Source organism: Rhineura floridana, chromosome 4 (genome assembly GCF_030035675.1).
Source record: "Rhineura floridana isolate rRhiFlo1 chromosome 4, rRhiFlo1.hap2, whole genome shotgun sequence".
Classification (NCBI taxonomy): Eukaryota; Metazoa; Chordata; class Lepidosauria; order Squamata; family Rhineuridae; genus Rhineura; species Rhineura floridana.
The window spans coordinates 119,548,728-119,572,833 of NC_084483.1; the positions used below are offsets into that span (position 1 = coordinate 119,548,728).

Consider the following 24,106-nt stretch of genomic DNA (forward strand, 5'->3'; position numbering starts at 1 on the left):
TGGCAACAATAGTTGTTATTCAACTAATGTGTCCCGTCAGTGCAAGGATTTCCGCTTGTGTGGTGGGACTTCCCCCCTCTCCTACCATCATGTGCCCCCTGCGCCCTTCCCAAATGTGCTCCAGAGGGTTGGGGAAAACACCTAGAACAAATTCATGGAGTGCACCAGGGGAGGAGAGGAGGTATGTCCCATTGCACAAATGGAAATTTTTGTGCATACAGGATTTTATTTTATTTTATTTATATCCTACCTTTCCTCCAAGGAGGTCAAAGTGGCATACATTGCTCTCCTCTCTCACCATTTTATCCTCATAAAAACCCTGTGAGGTAGGTTAGGCTGACAGACTATGACTGGCCAAAGGTCACCCAGCAAGCTTCATGGCTGAGTCAGGATTTGAACGATGGTCTCCCAGGTCCTAATCCAACACTAACTGCTACACCACACTGGCTGTCTGACCATGACTTAATGCTACGTTGGATACAACCCAGTATCTGTATTAGGGTGTCATATGTGGAGTAGGGGATTGGTATCGCGGAAGAATTTCAGGCGAGCACATCACAGTTTTCATAAAGAGAAGGATCAAAGAATTACGTGTGGACTAAATAACTTTGATACCTCAGTGAAGTTATAGAAAGTATAACTCCCAAAAGGGGAAAATAATTACATGATGATGAAAGAATTACTTTTAGTTTTGATATCTTGCAAAGATTTTGGACAGTGAGTTCTTCCATCGTGAGAATGTAGTATGGTAATTCAACTATTTGTTAGTATGTTTGAAAGTGGACCAAAAGCCTGGTAGAGATGCTGGTTGTAATTTATTCCAATACCACTGAATTATATTCTGTTTTCAGATTGCATGGGCTTTAAATAAAGGGGTGAAAACCGAATACAAACAATTTTGGGATGCAGATCTTGGAGTTTCATATATACCTTGGGAAAAAGTTAAATTGGATGATTTAGATGGCTTTGCAGAAGGAGGCATGATTGACCAGGAAACAGTAAATAGTGGTAAGAATGGTTTATAAAATGCCTTGTAATTAGAAGTTTATTTTCACTTTTCATCTTTTGTTTCAGAAAAATGTGTTTCCAAGATACTAAATATGTCCATCAGAATGATAATGACAGGTGTTCTGTTTAATTAAGAGGTAGGCTGGCTGTTGGCAGTCAGACTGAATCCTGAGTTCCTAGTTACTAAAGTCTTTAGAAAATTTCCATTTTGTACTTGGATGATTGCCATACTAAGATTGCAGTCTTACACACATTTACCTGAAAGTAGCTACGATTGAACTCAGTAGGACTTACTTATGAGTAGGCATGCAATCCTAAACCCATTCACTACTGAGTCAGTCCCATAGAGCCTACTGGGATTTACGTTTGAGTAAACATGAGTAGGACTGTGCTGCAAATCTGTGCTGCAAAGTTTCACCATCTTGTAGGGATGGTGAAACAGCTCTAGGTAACGGTTCTCAATTAACCTTTTAGTTATAACAGTTTGTAATACTATTAGGCACAAATTGTTGATTGTTGCACTGCAGATTCAAGCTCAGTAGTTCATGTCTTTCTGTGCAAAGGTTTTGTAACTGACCAGTTGTTCTGAGCACATTTCATTTGCCAGTCATTGCAAAGGTTTAGTTTTCTACTCTGAAAATGCTTACTTTCCTTTTTAAAATGGAACATAATAAAATCTTGTTATCCTGTTTCTTTTCTTTAGAATGGGAAACTGCAAGAAGCACAGAGACTGCAAAAGAGTCTGTGCAAACAACCCAGACTACAACTGTTGACAAGACCACAGCTGTCACAACACAAACCGAAACTTACACACAATCTGTCACTATGTTACAGGTGAGTATTGCACTTGACTCTGTCTGTGCTTTTCTCACCCAGTTAGGAAAGGCAGTCAGAAATGGAATAGATTATGTGTACTATGTCCAAAGGCAGGGTTTGATGTTTTCCGGTATCTGAAATTGTGACCTCACTCTCCTGGATTATTGCTGCCTTCTAGCACAAAAGCTGAGCTTGTGTAGTCTGCGAAGCCAGACAGTTTTGCTTTTTCTTTTAATAGAGACTATTCTGAAGGTTTCTGACCTTTTGCAATTTGTAGGAGAAGGCCCCTCATCCCCCACACCATGTGACAAGAAGAAAGTGAAGAATAGCCACTTCTGTTGTAAGGGCCATAAAGCAAGGTGTCCCTGGAGGGCTGCTACGGTCCACTAAGCCGGAGGGGTCCCAACTGGAGGAGGAAGGGGAAATCTGCTAAAACAGGCAGGTTGCAGGTCCAGTGCCCAGGAGAGCACCCAGCTAATAAAGGATCAGTGATGTGGCCAGCCTAGCAAAGGGTGATCCCTGGCAGCAGGGGGAAGAGACCTGACACCAGGAGGCAGGGGATGACAGTAGGGTAAGTCCCCCTAATAGAAACAGTGGGCATTCCATCCCCCATCTTCCATTATAAATCATAATTAACTTTTAGCCAAGTGAGGACCCTCCCCCATGTGTTTATGGGAACAGTAGGGATCAGAGTCACTCCTCTCATCACCATCATTGATCAGATCAGAGTGCTCTGGGAACAGGAAGGAGTATGACAGTCTGCTCCAACGTTTCGTGACTGCACCCAGCATTGGACCATATTGGGTATGACTTGAAGGAAGACCCCATATTTAGTACCCCATAATAATATCATTTGCTATCTTTGCAAGGATAAAATGACACTTACTATTGTTGTTACCATTTTTGTGTCCAAACCTAGTGCACCAGAAACACAACCTAGATATATGTAGAACATGCTCCTGGTTTGGATGGTATGAATTCAACTATGTTTGACCAGAAATGGCAAAATCATTTTTCTTTAGATCTTTATTTAGTAAATAATTCTCTAAGATCAAGAAAGCAGCCCTAACATCCCGGTGGTGATTCTTTCAATGCAGAAAGTGAGATTATGATCGCTAATTTATATTTGAGGGTTCTACTTAAAATCATTAGCAGGGGCAATCGTCTGGGTCTCTCCCAGTAGGTACACTTGAATATCACTGCAAAATGGACCAGAAAAATCCTTCGGTAGAGAGTTGCTCCATCTAATGCTCTAAGCACATAGGTAGCAGGCAAGTTTGACCAGAAATATCTTCTGATCACCTTGGGATAATTAACTGCTTTTGGGCATTTGATTCCTGAGGACATTTCCTCACTCGTCCAGTAAGGACAATTGGATTTATTGCAAATTTTCATTATGCAGTAATGGTGAAAAGTAAATGCCTGTGGTTTGTTACTGGGTTATGCTGTAATCACTGCAGGTTCTCCTCAGGTGTGTTGTGTGTGTGTGATGCTTAATTATTTCAAGGATATCTTTCTCTTAATCTTATGTTTAATTCAATTAACAAAAAAAATTGTGGTTTAACATTTTGTGTTAAGGGCTTTCCATATTCACTCACGCTCCAAAATGTCAGAAAGTTAGAGCTGTTAAGGGCCACATCCGTAACAGATGTGTTATTTTGGCAATATTGATATGGTATGGTATCCTGTCCTGTATTTAGTTCCAGCTTCAGCGTTAACTTGGAGCTGGATGGCTGTTAGTGGCAGAGTGGGGGACCTAAAGTCCCAGATTTGTTGTTTGCCGGCAGAGAGCAGAGCAGTGTACAATATAATTGATAAGCAGTGACATTGAAGGCTAATTGCATGACAGAGCAGAATTAACAGTCTATAATTCAAGTTTTTGAAGGCCATAGCTGTTGTCATTGTCTATATTTTGATTCTATGACTTTTACACCGCAATACTAGACATGTTTACCAGAGTAAGTACCACTATATTCAGTGAGACGTACTCCCAAGCAAATCTGCATATGAGTGCAAATTTAGTTTTAAAATTTTCTGTCTGGCTGATTTGGTCCTTTCTTAACATAACTGGATTATGTAAAGTCTGAAGATCACTGGACATATTTTACTTTTTCACCTAAACAGATACCTGTAGCTCCAGCTGTGCCAGCAGTTAGTTTAGTACCACCAGCATTTCCTGTTACAATGTCTGTTCCTCCTCCTGGCTATAGTTCAATTCCTCCACCTCCCTTCTTAAGAGCAAGCTTCAATCCTTCACAACCACCTCCTGGTAAGTTACCTGTTTATATTTTTAGACATAATTTCAGACATAGATTAATATAGGTATAGGATTTTTTATATCAGCTTAACTCCTGTGGTAAGATTTTTCTACTTAAAATATTAGTTTAGGGTGCAATCGTATGCACCATTACTTGGGAGTAAACCCCATTGAATCCGGTGGGACTTATGCCCAAGTATAACATGCATAGGATGTGCTGTTACAGTAATGCTTAGTTAACTTGTAATGCTTATTTTGGCTTAAATTTGGCTTTATAATTCGGTGTAGTGCTTGAAATATATAGTGAAACCTGTCTTTGATTAAAAAAATACCTTCAGATCATTTTTGTTAGCCTTGTCTATTCATATTTATTATTCTTTGTTTCTTCTAGGTTATATGCCTCCACCTGTTCCACCACCAGTAGTCCCACCACCAGTAGTCCCAACCTGTAAGTTAGTTTATATCTTTCCTTCTTGTGTTTCTAGTAAAGCAATGCTATGCCAGTGTTACAGAAACCAAATAGGATTTGAGGTATTAGTATTATGAAGTGGTTTACACAGGATTTTTTATATAAATACGTTGCTTAAAGTTGCAGCTCTGTATCTGGTTTCTCATGCAGAGATTGTGGAGGTTTGCCTATGTAGACATGACAGGATTGCACTGTATGAGCATAATCAAGAGGTGCATGACTATAACACATTCCAGTTGTGTTTGGGAGCTTACAGATAAGTAGCTACCCTAGCAGATCCCCTTATTGCTGATTGGCAAACTCAGGGCCACTCAAGGTATTGTCAATTTCCTCAATAGATAAAACTTCTAGATAGTGTATTCTATGCAGATAATTGTGAATTGTCATATGTGATGATTGCAGGTAACTATGTTGTGAGATGTATAGGCTACAAGTGCTGGGGAGCTGTGACCAGTAATTGCTTCTCAGCATTTGTATACAACAAAGTAGATATATGTAGAGTTTTCATTCATAACTATCTACACCTAGTTTGCAGGGAATTTCTTGCATAAATGTGCTATCTGTAGAAAAGCCATATAATTTTAAGTGACACATACACATACACACCATGAAAAAATCCAGCATATTGCGACCAGAGGCATTTTTTCCCAGCCAGCAGCTTTTCCACCAAACTCCTAAGTGGTTCTTAAACTTAGAGAAGGACTTAAAATATATTTAGTATTGTTTGGGGGAGCTACTGATAAGAAGTTTTTAAAAACAATTTCTGTGTTGTGTATTTATATCTTTGGATTAAGCTGTTTATTTTTAACAGTAGAGATCAATTGAAATTCTTGTAGCTCAGGAGTAAGTTGCCAACCTCTACAGTAGCTAGTACTAGAGCAGGGGTTCCCAAACTATAGATGGTCACGAGCTTCATGCTGCTGGTCCACAGTGTGTCTGTGATGAACGGCAGGAGCAGCAGCTGCTCTGTCATTCTAAGGCTTTGCACTGTATCTTCTTGCAAGGTGGAATTCATTTGCAGTCTCTCTTCCCTACTGGTAGCAGAGCGATCCACATTACTCTTGTCTCACTCTTACTTCATTGTGGAGCTGCTGATTACTGGATATGTAAAGCCTCCATAAGGAGAGGAAGTGGTAGCAATGTCCAATCCTAGCTGCAGTATCTGCAGAAGGCGGGTAGTCTTGTCTCTCCCTCCTCACAACTGATATCCGTTATGGTAGCCCTTCCTACCCTTTTCTGTTCTGGTGTTTGTGCATGCACGCCAAGGATCTGGCAGTCACGGAGTCTGTCAGACAAGCAAGTGCATGACAAACATCATTCCATCTCCTAACACAACTGCTATTGTTCCCCTCTTACACCCTTCACCCTTCCTTCTCCTCTCCCCCCATTTTGTAGCCCTCTTTAATCTGCCATGGCACTAGGTAAGGAGGGGCAAAACCAAGAGGTTTCAAGGCTGTGAACCACAATGTTTACTTGTGAGTAAATGCTGTAGAACACAGGATTAGGATTCCTTCTGAGTTAAAGTTCATAGGATCAAGCTTCTAAGGCTGTCCTATGCAACACTACCACTGATCTTGGCTTACTTCAGAGTAAATATTCATGGGATTGATTGCATGATGAGATTTGAGGAGTAAAAGAGATGAAACAGCAATTGGGGGGGCAGAGGAGAAGGGGAAATACTGATAGGTTTTAAGGGATTTTTGTAGATAACTGAGATCACGTCTGAGGAGTGCTTTGAATACACGTTGTTTTAGCCCTTCCCCATCCCTTACACAGATGATTTGCCTTTTCCAACCAATCTTACCTATGCACACAAATCCCTCAGTAAATTCCTCCCACTTCTGTTCGATATTATTCTTAAATTTATTTCTACCCCGCCTTTTGGCCAAAGGCCCTCAAGTTGGCTTACAAAAAAATAGGCGCAAGCATAAAAATACATCAATGAAGGCAATACAATTTACAAAAATTAAATAACAAATATCATTATTTAAAAAAACAGCAATTACAACATTAGTAAAAAACAGCAATTACAACTTACACACCTGCAGATGTTGCTGGACTGGATTGGATGTATGCATTGTCACCTATTCCCACAAATGGAACCTGAGAAACACTGAACAGTCACCTATGCCATGAATAACATCAGAAATAGATAGGACAGAAGTCATTGAAGTTGTTAGGAGTTGCTGGCACATTTAGTTGGAATCAGCATGAATTACCAGGAGTCTTCTGATAGTGCTGTTGAAAGCTTAGTTCTGCTTGCAGTAGCTGCAGGGCGTGGGTGGAGGAAGGGTCCAGGCTGGCCTTCCTGGCCATGAGTTTGGGCAAGTACCTGCTCTCGGGCTCAGCCTTGGCCGCAGACTCGGCGCCAGGCAGCAGTGGGGTAGGGGGTAAGCCAGTGGCCAAGGGAGGCAGGAGGGGCGGTGGCTGAAGCCCATGGCGGCCCCCACGAGGAAGACATGGCCTGAAGTGACTGGAAGCGGTTCGAGGGAGCCACCAGGTCCGGAGCCCTGGGAACCCGCTGCTGGAAGCCAACGGTGCCGAGCCGGTGGCTGAGGGTGGCAGGAGGGGCGGCAGCTGATGTCTGTGGCAGCCTCCGCAGGGAAGACATGGCCTGAGGCGACGAGGTGGTCTGAGGGAGCCGTGAGGCCCAGAGCCCTGCCCAGATGGGTGGCAGCGAGGTTAGGGGCTCCTTGGTGACCCGGGGCTGCAGCTGGCCCAGCACAAGCAAAAGGTGCCTTTGCAGGTCTGTCTTGCCGGCGCTGGCCTGGAATGCCAGCTGCATGTTCACAATCTTCCCCAAATGCACCCATCACATTAAATATTCATATTGATTTTAATTGTATTTTATTGTTGCTTTTATTTTTTATATATTGTATTACCATATAAATAAAAGAAACAATAAAATAAATGTTATTTTATGTATTAAATTTATATCCCACCCTTCTTCCCAAAAGGAGCCTAGGGTGGCACATTAATACAGTTAAATACAAGTGAAATTCATCCAGCATCTAGCAGAGTGCATTATAATTGCTACAACAGGCAGAAAAATCATTAAGTGGTACACAAGACCCTCAGCAGTTTTCAAGTGGTCCATGCGGAAAAAAAGTTTGGGAACCTCTGTACTAGAGGCATTTATTCACTTGTACTTTACAAACTTTGGTAAATTTACTCTTCATTCCTGGAAAGTAGATGTGAATTAATTTTGTGCTGCTATAAATGGTGGCTTGATATACTGTTTACTGTAAATAGTATATTTAGTGATTGCTATATATGGCTTATGATTACCAGGTTATGTGTATATTCTGTTTTTACAGCTCTTGTACAGCCTTCATTACCAATTGCTCAAGAGTCTATGAAAGACTACAGCAGCCTTGTTTTACCAGTTGGCACCGTTTCTAGCAGTCTTACCACCCCAACATTATCTGCAGGAAGTGTTTTTACTCTTTCAAGTAACAAGTCAGAATTGGATGAAAAGGGATCTCACCTTTCAGATCTTCAGATTTCATCTAGTGAAAACAGAACGGGTAAGTAGTACAATAAAACTTTAGTCATGAACTTTGTACAGACCAGAGGAACCCTTTACCAGCTTTCAACTGGTGTTCTGAAAGGGTAGATATTGGAACCAAGTCCATGTATTGTAAGATAGAACTGTACAGATTGATGTACTAGATCAAATAACTGAATATCCTCTCATTATAAAAACGCCTAGTATGTAGTCTAGCTTTTCCCATGACATGCTGGTTTTAAATGTATAGGAAGGCTGGTTTGATTTTTTACATATGGCAACATTCAAGTATTCCAATCCAGCAATAGATACATCATATGGGGCTGTTGATCCTGTCTGTTTCTCTGAGAGTAAGAAGCATTTCACTTCTTTTTCACGAAAGAATAAGAGATGGATTCATGATGTCTAATTTTGTTACCTTATATCGAATATAGTTCCTATTCTTTTCTACACCCTAGACCAGCCTTTCCCAACCAGTGTGCCTCCAGATGTTGTTGGACCACAACTCCCATCAGCCTCAGCCAGCATTGCCAATGGTCAGGAAAGATGGGAATTGTGGTCCAACAACATCTGGAGGCACACTGGTTGGGAAAGGCTGCCCTAGACCAAGGGTTCTTAACTGATGGGCTTCAGGGGGTCCATGAGCTGAGTGCAAGCAAGCAGTTTCCAATGCAATAAAATAAAATTTATTTATAAGGGTCCATAGCTTTCATCAGATTTTCAAAGGGGTCTGTAACCCAAAAAAGATTAAGAATCACTGTTCCAGAGTGTTCTACAATAATGTTCCATTTCATTTTGCTTTCATTACAATGTCACAGGCTTTTTCAGTAGCATTCACACGTATTTGCAATTTACAAAGGATGGCACCAAAAATTCAAATATCTTTTTCTATATTTTATATTTTATCTCAACTCAAATGGTTGGGAAATACAATGTTTAAAGCTTGATTTTCTTATTTTGATTCTATATGACACCTTAAAATATTTGAAGAGTATTTTTTAATTTTTTAAATCCTGCTTATTTCATAATCTGTCCCATTTGAGATGCTGTATTTACTTTTTTACTTAACAAATATTCCAGATTGAGATTAGAAACCAACCTACAGATGTTAATCTTGGTTTAATGTAACTCTGCTGTTAGTCAGAGCTAAAACTTAACAGCTTCAAGCAACACAAGTAATTGATAAAAAAGAAAATTAGCTGTATCATTGTATGTACACTTTTTTTCTGCTAACTTCAATGTTTGTATTTGCATTTCAGTTCCAGATGATGTTTCAAGCAGTTCTGGACTTATTGGGGGAGTGCAGCCTCCCAGTGTCTCAACCAGTTCGGGGCTTGTAGGGGGAATGCCGCCACCTAGTGTGTCAAGTAGTTCTGGGCTTGTGCAGCCACCCAGTATCTCAAGCAGCTCTGGACTTTTGACAAGAGTTCACCCACCTCATGGTTCGAACAGCTCTGGGCTTTTGACAGGTGTTCATCCTCCAAGTGTCTCAAGCAGCTCTGGGCTTCTGACGGGACTCCAGCCCATGAGTGTCTCAAGCAGCTCCAGCCTTCTAATGGGACTCCAGCCACCCATAGTGTCAAGTAACTCTGGGCTTTTGTCAGGAGTCCAGCCACCTATAGTGTCAAGTAGTTCTGGGCTGTTGGCAGCACTCCAGCCACCCATTGTATCAAGCAACTCTGGGATTCTGGGATTGCCACCACCGATTGTCTCAAGTAGTTCTGGACTATTGGGATTACCACCACCAAACATTTCAAGTGGCTCTGGACTTCTGGGGTTACAGCCACCCAGTGGAATTCAAAATGTACCCCACTTAACTATTGCTAGTCAAAGGATGCCTGGAATGCCTCTAGTAGATATCCGCTCAGGACTCATGCCACAGCCACCTGGGCCACGATTTCCTCTCCTACAGCCTGGAATGCCTCCACAGCATAATATTCCTCCTCCAACAATCCTTGACCCATCCCTTCCTCCTCCTAGAGCTCCTTTCCTTTCAGGAGATCTGTTTACTCAAACAGAGAGGCCTTTTGGAACTTCTGGTAGGCCAAGTATTGATAACATTTCTAATCCTGATAAAAGGTTGCCAGTTGGAGATGATAGCATTCAGCAAGAAGGAGATAGAGACTATCGCTTCCCTCCAGTGGAAAATAGAGAGAACATTAATCGAACATCTTCAGTGGATATTAGGGATTCAGTTGGAAGGCCACCACTAGATCCGAGAGAGAGCCTAGGAAGACCTCCAGTAGATGGAAGAGAACATCTTGCCAGGCCACCCATAGATTTAAGAGAGAACTTTGGAAGACCAGGCATGGAGAACCTTGGTAGGAGAGACCATTTTGCTTTCAATTCAGATAAGCACTGGGGACAGAGAGGAGATTATGATGAAAGAGAGCATCATGCTTTTCCTGCCTATGGTGGTCTTAAAGGCTTCCAGGAAGACAGAGAGAGGTATCGACAAACAAACTACAGATTTGAAACTCGGAGTGGCCCGAGCTGGAACCGGGGACTTGAACAGGATACTCACAGAGACTTTGATGATCGCCGTAGACCTTGGGAAAGGCAGAGGGACAGGGATGACAGAGATTTTAACTTTGGCAGAGAAATTAATGGAAACAGGTTTGGGAGAGAGAGAATACAGAACAACTGGATACCTGCTCCACATCCAAGAGCATTTGAATTTTTTGAAGGTGGCACTTCTCAACAAAAAGCTGACATTGTGCCCCAAGTTAATGGTGAAAATGCAGAGACAGAGAGTCAGACATCTGCTGTGCAAGTACAGGATGAATCAGAACTTTATGAAAAGCTGGCAACTTCAAGTGACACAAAAAAAGAGAAGAGTGACACAGAAGCTGAATTAGAAAGTGAACCAGTGGTAGAAAGCACAGAAACTGAGGGGACATAATCATCACTCAGTAGGTAAAAAGATACCTTTTGTAAAGTTGTCATCTCTCTCTGTAATAGATGAATGGCTGACTGGACCTTAGTAGTTCACTTTTGTCTGCCAGAATTAAGTTAATCTAATGTTCATGTTCATCTTTCACTTAAATAGCTGTACAACTGACCTGTATAGAATATTGTTCTTAATTTGAACATGGTAGGTAAACTTTCTTTCTTTTCTTTTTTCTATTTTTAATTTTTCTGTCAAAATGCAAATTTGCCCCGCTTGCTTTTACTTCACAAGGATAAATAACAGCTTGTCAAACAACAAAGACTTCCTATGGAAGAAATGGAAATTTTTAGATATTGCTATTAGGTTGGCCGTGGAAATTATTATACTTGAAAAGAGGTGCTGGTGTATCTTGTCCAGGTTTTTAGGCTGCTGCAGAATTTTAAAGCATAGGCAGAGCTGTGATATTGTATGTTCCTGCAGTTTGGCCAAAAGAAAAAAAAAAGGAGCATAAATAATACAGAGATTCTGTGTTCTTGACATTTCTGCATTATAGTTTCTATTTCTCACAAGTAAGTGTCTGTGATTTGTTCCTCGTACTGCAGTGGGTTAAAAAATGAAAATTAACATACATTTTAATGTTTTTTTTAGATGCCAATAAAGCATTCTTTGTTTCATAAGCATTCTAGGTATTGTATTTTTTATATACAATATATAAAATCCTGAATGAACTGTGCTTTAGTTAATTGTTGCAAAAGGTTTATAGTACTCTTATAAGACCAGTGCAACAATTAAATATGCTGAAAAAGCATATGCCTTTCTACTAAAATAAATAAATAAATAATGGAATCACATTAGTTTGTGTATAACATATGTATGTAAATATTTGTGTAAAACTGTATGTAGATACCACTGTTTCTGTGTGTGATGGTGTATGTGCACACACCCACAGAATAATGTAGACAGTTAAATAAAACTGAAATGGAATTAGGTTATAAAATGAAAAATTGTCTTTCACCTTTAGGTAGCAAGAAAATAATAGAAGCTGATGTGACAGGTTAAATCAAATTAACATTTGTTCTTCTAAATTCTTGTTACTTTAGAAGGTGGAGTCTAGTATGCTCTAAAAGCTGTACAGTAAGATTTCAGGCAGGTTTTTTTAAAGTGTGGATATGTTTGAAGCAAATATCGAAGCAATGTTTGAATTGTCCTTTTTTGTAATACTTATGGTGTTATGGATAGAAAGTGATAGCATTAAAATACTTTGTGATTATCTGCCTGCAGTGAATATCTGGTTGTTGCCAAAAACATATTGAACCTCTTTAAGAAGAAAATGAAACAACATTCTTAGCTTATTACAAATAGCCAACCATTTCAGATAATCTAGGCTGCAATCCTATACACTCTTACGTAGGAGTAAGTTTCATTGTGTGCAGTGGGACTTTCTTTGAGTAGACATGAATAGGATTGCTTTATTTTTAAAACGTATTGGCTACCCTGCAAATAATTAACAATAGTATGTTCATCTGATTTGTTTTGCTTCTTACCTCTGTTAGATAAGGCTGGAAAAAATCCCAGGTGTCTCGTCAAGCTCCCTAAATATTGGGTGCTAGCATTTAGGAATGTATATGTTTAGCACTGTGCGGGCAAGTTTCTAAACAGTTGATATAGCCCCTAAAATGTGATTTTTTTGTACTAAAAGATGAAAATGTTAGAGCCTATTACTGCCAGAAAATGGAAAATTGGCATTGTACTATCATTTGGCCACTTCTATTAAAAAAATCTTGTATTTCTACATTTCTTATTCATCCTCTCCCAATACAGCCTATTAAAAGAATATGGGTGGATCACAATTAGTGTCACTCTGCTGACATCCATCAATGGAGTGGGAGACAATGATTGGTAATCTCCCTGCACACCCCTAAAATCTGCTAGAGCAGATTTGGGGGGCAGTACAGGCTGATGGGGAGGAGCAATTGCCCACAATTTCCTTCAGTTCTGCTGACAGATGTCTTCAGTCAGCAAAGCAATGCCATATGAATTCTACCCTTTAGTAATCGTAGAAAAGAAGACTTTTCAATTCAAAGAAAATATTGTTTAGTTAAAAATGCTATTTTGTCAGGTTTTAGAAAGTTAAGTTTCTTTCATAAGAAGGTGACATAATGCAAAAGCTGTAGAAGAGTTAATGGTTAAATGTAGAACATCATGGATAACTGTAGAACATGGCAGCAAAAGAAGGTCTGTTGCAGTGATATTTAGTAATTTATATTTTGAAAGGGCACCCCAGTTTATAGTTACAATTGCTGTTTTCGAAAGCTTGATTTCTATAGACTTCTTTCCTAAACAGTAACTTATACATTATTGTCTGTTGATATACATTAAAAATGCATCAGGCTATTGACAGCCTGGCTGTTAAAATAGATTCAGATTTATTTGATTTACAAATTTAAAGATCATTTTAAAATTGAAGTAAAATAAAAGAATCAGGTTACTGTTATTTACACGCTAGGGTGATCCTGCATGCATTCCTTAGTTTTGTGTGTACTAATTAATAGGCTGAATGTCTTTGCATTTCCCTACTTTGGGAGAGAGATTGTTCAATATTCCAGCTGGAACTGGTGTTTTCCAGATTCCATAGGTCTGGATGCTTGTGTTGGTTTATATTCTTGATATAAAATTTGGCCTAATAGATTAGCTGTGTCTTCTTTAAGGCTGTAATCCTGTACATGCTGACCTGGAAATCAGTCCCGTTGAACTCATTGGGACTGACTTCTGAGTGAACATATATTTGATTGCACTGTGCATGTTACAATAATGAATGTAGCACTGCTGGTATTACGAGTTTATAAAAGAGAAAATCTTTTAACTGTTTAGAACCTATACAATACTATCTCATATAATGATATATTTTTGGATACTGGAGCTAATGAGCAAAACAGGTTAAGACGAATCCTGCCTTTTATTATTCATCAATATGTATTTTTTTCCACTGAAGATTCCAGTTAAAGTGAAATTAATCTGGGTTGCTGCATTAAAACAAAATTCAAAGCTTAGGATCTAACTCTGCTGAGTCTTCTGCTTGAAAGATGTTTTGTTCCTGGTGAAGCTAGAGTCGATAGCTTTAATAAGTGAAATTTATAGTGACTAATCTGTTAATTAGATCATCAGCTTTAATGGTAAAATAAAATTTACTACCCAAATTATTCATTGACATTGAGCAAGTGCTGCTTTACAGGCCTTTCTTCCCTGTTCTTTTCCTCCTATTTTGTACCCATGCATAGGAGATATCTTGCATTTTAGGTTGAAATTGCTAAGGCCTTTTTAAAAAATGGCTAAGGCCTTGCTTCTAGCAACAAGACCCACCGTCAGTTGAAACAAGTGGTGGTGTTCTTTTACTGATAGTATAATGGTTTAATGTATTAGAAGCCATTTTGACTGTGATGTGGTGTTATAATAGAAAATATATTTCAGATTCTCAAACTTGATAAAGGAAATTTTATACAGATTTAATTGAACAATTAAATTATTCAGTTTGACAGCCCTGCATGAAGCTTCATTAAATAATGTTGTTTTGATTTGTTCAAGAGAACTGTAACCCATATTGCCCATGAATATGCATGGAATATTGGAACTGATAGTCCATGCAGTATTTTGCAATTGCTTAGGAAACTATATTGTCAATCCCCAGAAAGTAAATTCTGTTAATCACTTAGAATTGATATTTCCCCCAGTAACTACAGTTGAAAATATATGAATAATGTAGTCATCTGATGGGCATGTTTCTGATTCCACAGCAATTCATAAATTTGTAAATCATCAGGTGCAATTTTGCATAGTTCCCATAATTCATGTTAAATCATTTGTAGTAAAAACCTTACTTCCAACAATAATGTACATTTTCAAGGTGCATTCTTTACTCTGAAACCTCTGTTTCAAAATCACAAGTGAGTATGCCTTTCCAGTTTTTTTTAAATGTCAACTGTTTTAGGACATGAACTAGATTATTTAATTCATAAATCTTCGGCATTTATTTCATCATGATTTTCTTTGTTTTCTGGTTATTAGTCTTATAGCCTGATTCAATACATGCTTGTTCAGAACTGACTCCATTGAGTTCATTGGGGCTTACATAGGATTGCAGCCTTGAAATACAATGACGTTTAAGTCCCAAAGTTGTGCTTATTCACTTCTTAATTAAACTGCCTTGGTCTATTTATGGAGTATGGCTGATTGGTCTTTGTACTCCTACAAAAGTGAATTTGTTTAGAAATGGCATTTTGAAAGTGATGTTGTTGTTATGTGCCTTCAAGTCGATTTCGACTTATGGTGACCCTATGAGTCAGCGACCTCCAATAGCATCTGTTATAAACCACCCTGTTCAGAAGTTCAGGTCTATGACTTCCTTTATGGAATCAATCCATTTCTTGTTTGTCCTTCCTCTTTTTCTACTCCCTTTTGTTTTTCCCAGCATTATTGTCTTTTCTAGTGAATCATGTCTTCTCATTATGTGTCCAAAGTTGTGCCAGAACAATTTCTTGAGTGAGGAAGAACTGTGAGCTGGTTAGCTCATGACACCCATGGTTTCTGAAATGACTTACTTTTGTAAGCACTTCTGCTTCTTACCTTACTTTTCTCTAACTTAGTCCTGATTTAATTGCTTCCCTTTTTGTATAACTCTTTTCCATGTGATCTAAAAAAAAGTTGCAAAGTTCATTTGAAAGTGTATGAAGAGCCCATAGATTTCAATTATTATTTATTATATTTATTTGTCACTTACTACAAAAATGTTATCTCAAAGCGGCTTATATTCTTTTACACACTTGGGATCAGTTGAATACATTTCATGTAATGTAAATGTAATCTCTCTTTTTTAAAATTAGTTAAATAATCCAACTATAAGGCCAGTGCTATGAAGTTTTACAGAGTTGTAAATCATAACCAGTCATGGAAAGACCTTAGAAGTGAAAATGATGTAACATAGCAACTTTCTCATACTAGCACCGTAGATCCCTTGAATATTTACGCTTCTAAAATACTGCATTTCTCTTGTAACAGTTCACTTCTAGCACAAATCTTGGGACTGGAATCTTTCAGTAGCATAGATAGATGGAAAATTCATAGTCCAAAGCTAGACTTAGAGAACTTTCTAAGTATACAGATTTCTTGAGTTTCCCTTTCCTGCACACCAGTAGAGCAGATGGACATTTAGAACTGCTATAAGGCATTTTCTTATGTTCCTATATCAGTTCATCCAGTTATGATGTTTACTAAGATCTGAAAATTTGTAGAAGAGTCTTGTGGGCTTTTATAGATAAAATTGGTTCAGGGGAAATGATTGATATGTGAATTCCTGACTATATTTTTAGCACTTACAAACTATTTGATGTTTTTAGAATGTGTATTTTATAAGAGCTTATTTGTAGTAATAAAGTATTGTATAGAAAATGTTTTTCTGTGATAAATACTAAGGGACCATAGCATCCATACTACTGAACATAATTCGCCGTTTCTTTACCTAGTGTGGAAGACCAAGTTGATATTTCAACTAGGAGGTAATTGGCAGTCTTCTGAAGATTACCTTTTGAAGCGAAAAAGTCTTATTTTAACAACTAATAGAGAATATATTCTGAACTACTACTATGGATCCTGAGAGAGTGGCATAGAGACCGTACTATAGATTGGATGAAGCCCTCCCAATGTCTGAGACAGAGATGTGAAGCTGAAAAAAGATCTACGAGTCTTCCTCTCTTGACATCACTTACTTCTCTGAATCCCTGATGTCAATTGATGTTAGAGCTCCAACATTGGAAGAGCCAAAAAGGGAGAGTTCCAGGAAGTGGCTGGGATCTGAAGGATCTAAGCTGTCCTGGTACTATCATGTCTCCAAATGGGGGTGGCTGGGTGGAATTTTGAAATGTGTCTGAGCATGAACCTCCCATTATTTCCAGTGGAAGGGAAAATATTTTTTTAAAAACCCAGGAAATGGAAGTGGTTCCTCTGGCCTCACTTCCTCTCTGCTCACTTGAGCCCGTGCAGGGCATAGAATAAGGCGGTTAAACTGCCTTCACATTCTACCACGACAAGATTGCAGTCTAAGAGTCCTAAAAACTGTTGTCTGATTTCTGGCTGATTTGCTACAGTGGTTTCTGATGTTCTTCTGAATAAGAGTTCGAGGACAGGGACTTTTACAGTTGATTTTTAAAAAAAGATATTCTGCAAACTATTGATCATGATTTGGAATGTTGTGCCACTGGTTGAATTCTGCCAAAAATTACTTTCATTAATGTAAATCAGGAGTGGGTCATTTAATAATAATAATAAAATAATAAAATTTTATTTATGAGTCGCCTATCTGGCCGAATTAACAGCCACTCTAGGCGACGTACATTAATACAATAAAATACAATATACAATCAATAAAACCATCAATCGTCTAAGCACCACTCTACCAATTAATAACAACATTAATAACTAACCCGCCCCAGAGATCCCATAGGCCTGCCTGAATAGCCAGGTTTTCAAGGCCCGGCGGAAACCTATTAGGGAGGGGGCATGGCGAAGATCGAGAGGAAGGGAATTCCAGAGGGTGGGGGCCACAATCGAAAATGCCCTCTCTGGTCCGCACCAGTCTCGCTGTTTTAACTGGTGGAACCGAGAGAAGGTCTTGTGTGGCTGATCTCGTCAGGCGGCATAATTGGTGATGCTGGAGGCGCTCCTTCAGATAAACTGGGCCGAAACTGTATAGGGCTTTAAAGGTCAACAGCAACACCTTGAATTGGGCCCGGTAAATAACTGGTAGCCAGTGTAGATCTACTAACACCGGAGTAATATGATCACGGCAACGGCTATTCATGAGCAACCGAGCCGCCGCATTCTGTATCAGTTGTAATTTCCGAACCGTTTTCAAGGGTAGCCCCACGTAGAGCGCATTGCAGTAGTCTAAGTGAGAGGAGACCAGAGCATGTATCACCCGTGGGAGCAGATGGGCTGGAAGGTAGGGTTGTAGCCTTCGTATCAGATGTAATTGATACCAGGCTGCCTGGCTCACAGCCGAAATCTGAGCCTCCATAGACAGCTGGGAGTCAAGAATGACCCCAAGGCTACGGACCTGGTCTTTCAGGGGCAAACCCATTGAACATCTGAGCTGTAGGCCTAATTAGGCCAGCTGGAGCTCCCCTTTTGACCAGCCAGGACATTTTGGCCAAGCCACACTCACTTGAACCACTGTATGACTTCAGGTAGGGCAGGTAAAGACATGGCTGTGCCAGGGGCTTGTGAAACCCTGTGCACAGAGCTCCAATACACCCCAAAATCAGCTGGAAAAGTCTTTGATATAGTGCTCCAAAATACCCAATAATGATTGTTGGGCTTGCAGAGTGCAATGCATAGCAAAACCCCTAGTGTAGCACTTTACATGGGTTACACCTTTACCCGCATGGTAATATCAAACAAATATCAAACCATGCAGGCAAAAACAGATTGCATAATAATAACAATCAACAACAACAAAATTATTAGAAAGCCAAAAACCACCATTCTAGAACCACAATGAAATGCAGAGATTATGATGTAAAAAAATAAAATAACTTCTAGTACTCACTGCTACTGGAGACAAGACAGTGATCTAATCCAGTAGGATGGTTTGTTCTTAGCTTTCCTTGAACAGACTTTTTCTGTCTAAGGAAATGGCCCACTGTGCTGTTCAGTTTTGATTATTTTTGCTGACCGGGGAACCTATTTATGACAAGAAAATACAAAATCTTACTGAAGGAAAAAATTGAGTTTTTTAAAAAAATAAAGAGAGAAGCATCATGCATACAAATTCAACATTGACAAAGGTGTTGCCACGGTACCACCAGATATCTGTAAATGACAAGCTAATAGCCCAGCTGCAATTTCAAATCCAAACCTCCAAAATTTGGAGCTTCTCCAGGATGTCTCTATTGTGTCCAGATCTTCTGTTGCCGTTGCTACCCTTCTGTTGGCCTGTTTGATTTTAAAGCGCAAGCATGGTTCCTTTGCTACCTTCTTGCATCCAAGTGTTTATTTTTGTTTTAATGTGCAGTAGAATTTGAAAACATGATTGGAAGCAGTAACATGAATTTGGGACAACAGAGTACCGAGGTACCTGAACATAAATATAAACATTCGTTTCTTCCATGATTTGTTCTTTAAGGCATGAAAAAACTTCCAGCTGAGAAGGGGAAGTTTTGAAGCTATGTGCTTAGAGAAGCAAAAAAGGTGGTACTCCTGTTCTAAAAGATTTTGAGGAAGATGTCTTGGTTAATAAATAAGTTTATTGCTTGGGAAGTAGGGGAGTTGGTCGTTCCACGCAATGGGCTCCTTCTCCCCTTCTGGAAAAAAAAATCATGTGGAACTGAAAGGTCATTTGAGCCTTTTGTTGCTCCTGTAGTATACCTTTGCAACTTCAGCACTGTGAAAAAAAACATGGGTTTGCATATGTTAATTTATTTATACAGCCACGAGAGTGGCTGTATACTATAGCCAGCATGGATTTTTCACATTCCGCAATGTTAAATGGAAAATACCCCCGCATGCCATTCTGATGCTTCCCATAAGCTCATTTCAAAACAAAACCTTACAAAACTTATAGTTCTGAACTCAGAAACGCTTGCTTAACAACCCTGTCAATTTTCATGGCAATACACAAAAGAGTCAGAGAGAATCGAGAGTTCAAAGTCTAAAAAGAGAGAGAGAAACCTCATAGCCCTTTTGGACTTTTTTCTGCCAGAGTTCTCATAATCTGTTGAAATTCATTAAAAATCAGCCATGTTCACAGAGTACCTGTAATCCTAATACTGACCTTGCCCCATACTCTGACCTTCATCTACTGCAGTTTAAAAATGCCTGGTTGATTTTTAATTTAAGAAATTTTGGCTGGAAGCCTATTATAACGCAGGGCATGCTCAGTAAGGACCAACTGTCAATGTTCTAAAAGCCTCACAGCTGCTGGGCTTGGCTAATAAGAGGGCCACACCCACACCAGACTTGATTTCACTTGAGACAGTCATGGCTTCCCTCAGAGAATCCTGGGAAGTGTAGTTTGTGAAGGGTGCTGAGAGGAGACTCCTATTCCCCTAAGAGAATGGTTAACAGTCAGCCACTCTGATTGAAGGTCTGTGAGAGGAACAGGGCGTCTCCTAGCAACTCTCAGCACCCTTCACTAACTACACTTCCCAGGACTCTTTGAGAGAAGCCATGATTGGCTTTGAGCCATGGCTTTGAGAGAAGCCATGACAAATTCTTTTAAATTGTTTTTAAAAGATGTGTTTTTAAATTTGTATATTTGTTTTTAATGTTTTTAGTTATTGTAAACCGCCCAGAGAGCTTCGGCTATGGGGCGGTATATAAATACACGAAATAAATAGATAAATAAATAATGATTGTCCAAAGTGTAATAGAGGCCTGGTGTGGATGTGGCCAGGGACAGCTTTGTTTTAAATTTGGGTGTGAGGTAGGGTTGCCAGGTTCAGGGCCTGAGACTGATCCTATATCTTTAGTAGAAGAGAAAGTCAGCCAAGTGCAGGTGTTCTTGCAACAATGTAATGGGAAAAACCACAAGGTAGAATTCTCCCTTCCCCCTGCCCAACTTTGAAAGATACAGAAGACATCTTGGTTGCCAGGCCCAGCCTGGTCAGTTTTACCTATGATTGCATAGGAGTATATCCGATTCAACTCAATAATCATACAAATGATCAGACCAACCTTTTCCCTCCTTCCCCTTTCCTTTCCCTTCCTCCTCCCCTCTCCTCTTCCTTCTTCCGCCTCCCCTGCCCACTCCATCCCTCCATCCCTCCCCCCCGTTCAGTTTTACCTATCCTAAGCATGATTGCACGGGAGTAAATCCCACTGAACTCAATAAACATGCAAATGACCGCATCTGTCCTTCTCCCCTCCCCTCCTGCCTGCTCCCATCCCAGACCTCCCCTCTGCCTTTCCACTTCTCCCCCTCCTCCCTTCCCCATCCCCTGCTTTTGCTTTTGTTTCTATGAATATGTGAAGTACAGCAACACTTTGCAAAATTTATACTAAAAAAACTCCCAAGCATAATTGTGGAATAATGGCACTGACTTCTGCAAAATAGTCTCCAGTGGACCTCAGAAGTATCTCAATTTGCACAATATAAAACAGTGGGAGGTGAAATATATTCTAGCAAAATTCTAGATGTGCTCTATGTTTTTAATTGATCGTGAACACCTTGCCTTAAATAAAGTGGTTTAAACATAGCAGGCTGAAAACATGCATCCTCTTTTTTCCAACAGCTAGAGTCACTGCTGAAGTAGCAACATATTGTGATCAGTCTGATTTTACATCAAATTGCAGTTTCAGATTCAAGTGTTAATGCACCCAAAATAGAAATAGAACATAACCTCCAATATAAAACAGAAAAAGCTGTCTTCACCATCACATGACAATGACTAATAAAAAGGCTGTGAAGTTAATAAAAATGCATTTGACACAGATTTCTAGGATGAATAAGGAGGGGGAAAATTTTCTGGTTTAGATTCTCTGTAGAAACATTAGTAACACAGGAAAGAAGCAAAGTAAGAAGAACACCAACAAACATACAAAAATATAATTCTCCATCTTTGGAGATGGCAGGTGTTGCCACCACTCACCATATGCTCAGAGGCACGTTACCAAATTCTTCCAAGCTACACAGCAAGTGGATTGGACTGTGAAAGACCAACCCAAATGGTGTTTGCATTTTGACAACTTTGTAGGGCAGTCCAATATCTCAGAGAGGAGGTCAGGTCTCCTGCTCCCCTGGTGCATTCACTATAGCTGCCCAATTTCCCTGCTTTTTAAAGTTTGGTAGAAATATCTGTGGGCTATAGGTACATTCTTAAACCACAAGGTTTTTTGTGTATTAGTGAATATGTATTCATACAAATTCAAAAATAATTACTATAAACGGAATGCAGTTCACAATAGTGGGGAAGGCTGTAACCAGGTGACCACTTCTGCAAAGGTTCTAACAGTTGATGAGTAACTTCAGGGCCCCTGTTTCTTTAACTTAAACTGGACTTGGACCAGATAGCCCTTCAAAGTAGAAGACTGCATCTTCAAATAGGACACATGGTCACCCTATCTGTAACCCACATGAACCTCTCAGTTCTTTTCTATGTTGTTTTGCCTTGCTACCACAACAACTCTTTTCTTTCCTTCAACATAGATTCTTCATTTCTTCTTCTTCTTTAAACATTACCACAACAGCTTGTTCCTCTTTGGCTCCTGCAAATATTTACAAGTTTTACATATGGTCCATGTGCTTGGGTTTTCATTTTGATGTGCAGGTTCATCTGGAACAATATTCTCTGACAGTTACCAGGCATTACAGAGCACTGAGGGCCTGAAAATGCATTATGTGATCATTGGCGCACTGAGGAATCATACACTAGGATTTTTTCCCCAAAATGTGGGATTCCCTGTACATTAAAGCAGTGGAAGCTGGTCCATTAGGGCAAGTGGGGCACTGCCTTACCAAACTCATTCTGCCTTCAGCCAGCCCCCACCTGCCCACCTTATTACTCACAGTCAGTTCAAGGGGTGGCACTCCCTGCCAGCTTCTTCCGCATTTGTTTCGTTGTTGTCATTATAGATCTTAGCAAGGAGGAGGAGGACAAAACTAGCATTAGTTGGCTCTGGTTCCACCTGCTGTTGTGCTCCTCGCTTTCCTCTCCACCAGTGTCAGTGGGCACCAGCCATTGATTTAAAGTGCAATGCTGAAGATCTAGCAAGTAAGCTCACTCTCCATGTTATAAACCTCTCCTCAGTGAATATAGATTTTCCTTAGAGTTTGAGATTTAAAAAAATCACTAGCAGGATTTGGGGTCAATTGATAGGAGTTAGAATTGTCAAGGCTCTCATGCAATTTTGAGGCATTTTCCAAAGAGCATGTGCTCCTAATGTCTAAAACTATCAATTTAAAGCTACTACAGTGTCAGTCCTTATTAGCACTTAATTTATAGCGAGACCTTTTTCTTTGCCATTGCAAGTTGTTACAATATTGTTTCTCTGCAGTTTTTGTTTTAAGAAAAGACGGGGAAACATGATGATGATGATGATGATAATAAATGTACTGTGTCCATGCCCATAACTGGAGTGCACCTCTTCAGCCTGGAACAAGAGCCTTGTAGTGTTGTTTGAGACTCGCAGATGGGGGAGGAAAGGGAAATAGTTACTTTTAAAAATCTGTATACCTTCAGCATTCTGTATGTTCCAGAAACTCTTAAGGACCATTAACTTTTTACAAACTAAGATACTTTTGCATGCCTAGGGGACCCCCCCCCAGTATGTGGAAACCACTATCTTATTTTTTGTGGCCCTATTTTGCTTCCAAACTGATGCATGCTAGTGAACTCAGACATCCTCTGTCAGAGGATGGCAATGTGATGCCTGTGAATGCACATGTGCCCACTGAGGCGTTACCTGATGCCCATAGGGTCCTCTCCCCCTGCTGAAAAAATAGAACAGGTTGTGGGGTGTGCTTGGCTGCTGGTGGTGGAAGCCACCCACAACAGTTTCTCTGTTTTGAAAATGTGCCCATAGCCCCAAAAAGGTTAGTGGCCTCTTCCCTATATATCTGTGCAATTCATTGTTCCAGTCCTGCTCCTTCCAGTTAGCTTCTTCAAGGGACAAGTAATTCTGCTGTCCGTCAATTGCACGGGACTGGATTATTCAGTCACTCCCAATACAAAGATGTAGGCTCTTCAAAATTACCTGCCCATTAAATCTATGAGTCAGTATTCTGAGCTTCTTTCTGTTTTGATCAACAGAAAGGAATTTCGGAGGCTGCCTTATACTGAGTCAGACCATTGCTCCATATAGTTCAGCCCCATTTAGTGTGACTGGCAGCAGCTCTTCAGAGTCTCAGGCAGACACCTATCACCTTACCTGCTACCTGAACATGTATTTAATTGGAGTTGCCAGAAATTGAGCCACTGAGCTGTGTTATTTTCCAGATACACCTGGGTTAGTGACACATGCAGAATCTTAGGAACTAGGTTCCTTAGGGGTATTCTGGCTCTTACACTAAATGGAAATAAATGTAAGAGCAAAGTGTGTTTCTGCTATTTGGCAAACACTGTTTGCTTATAAAGGAATTCACTAAGGCAGGGGTTTCCAAACTATGACCAG

General features: G+C 39.8%; 1 protein-coding gene across 3 annotated transcripts in view; it reads left to right on the forward strand.

Annotated features, from left to right (window-relative positions):
• SCAF8 (SR-related CTD associated factor 8) overlaps positions 1-24,106 on the forward strand; it is a 113,596-nt gene that overhangs the window by 47,396 nt on the left and 42,094 nt on the right. For 2 of the 3 annotated variants that reach the window (XM_061624198.1, XM_061624200.1), the window contains exons 15-20: positions 852-1,008; positions 1,712-1,842; positions 3,949-4,093; positions 4,473-4,529; positions 7,868-8,077; positions 9,318-12,220. In XM_061624198.1, the coding sequence (XP_061480182.1) occupies positions 852-1,008; positions 1,712-1,842; positions 3,949-4,093; positions 4,473-4,529; positions 7,868-8,077; positions 9,318-10,960 (2,343 nt within the window). In that variant the 3' untranslated portion in view covers positions 10,961-12,220. Of the gene's footprint in view, positions 1-851; positions 1,009-1,711; positions 1,843-3,948; positions 4,094-4,472; positions 4,530-7,867; positions 8,078-9,317; positions 12,221-24,106 lie in introns of those variants that run through there. The other variant, XM_061624199.1, reaches the window with a different exon arrangement.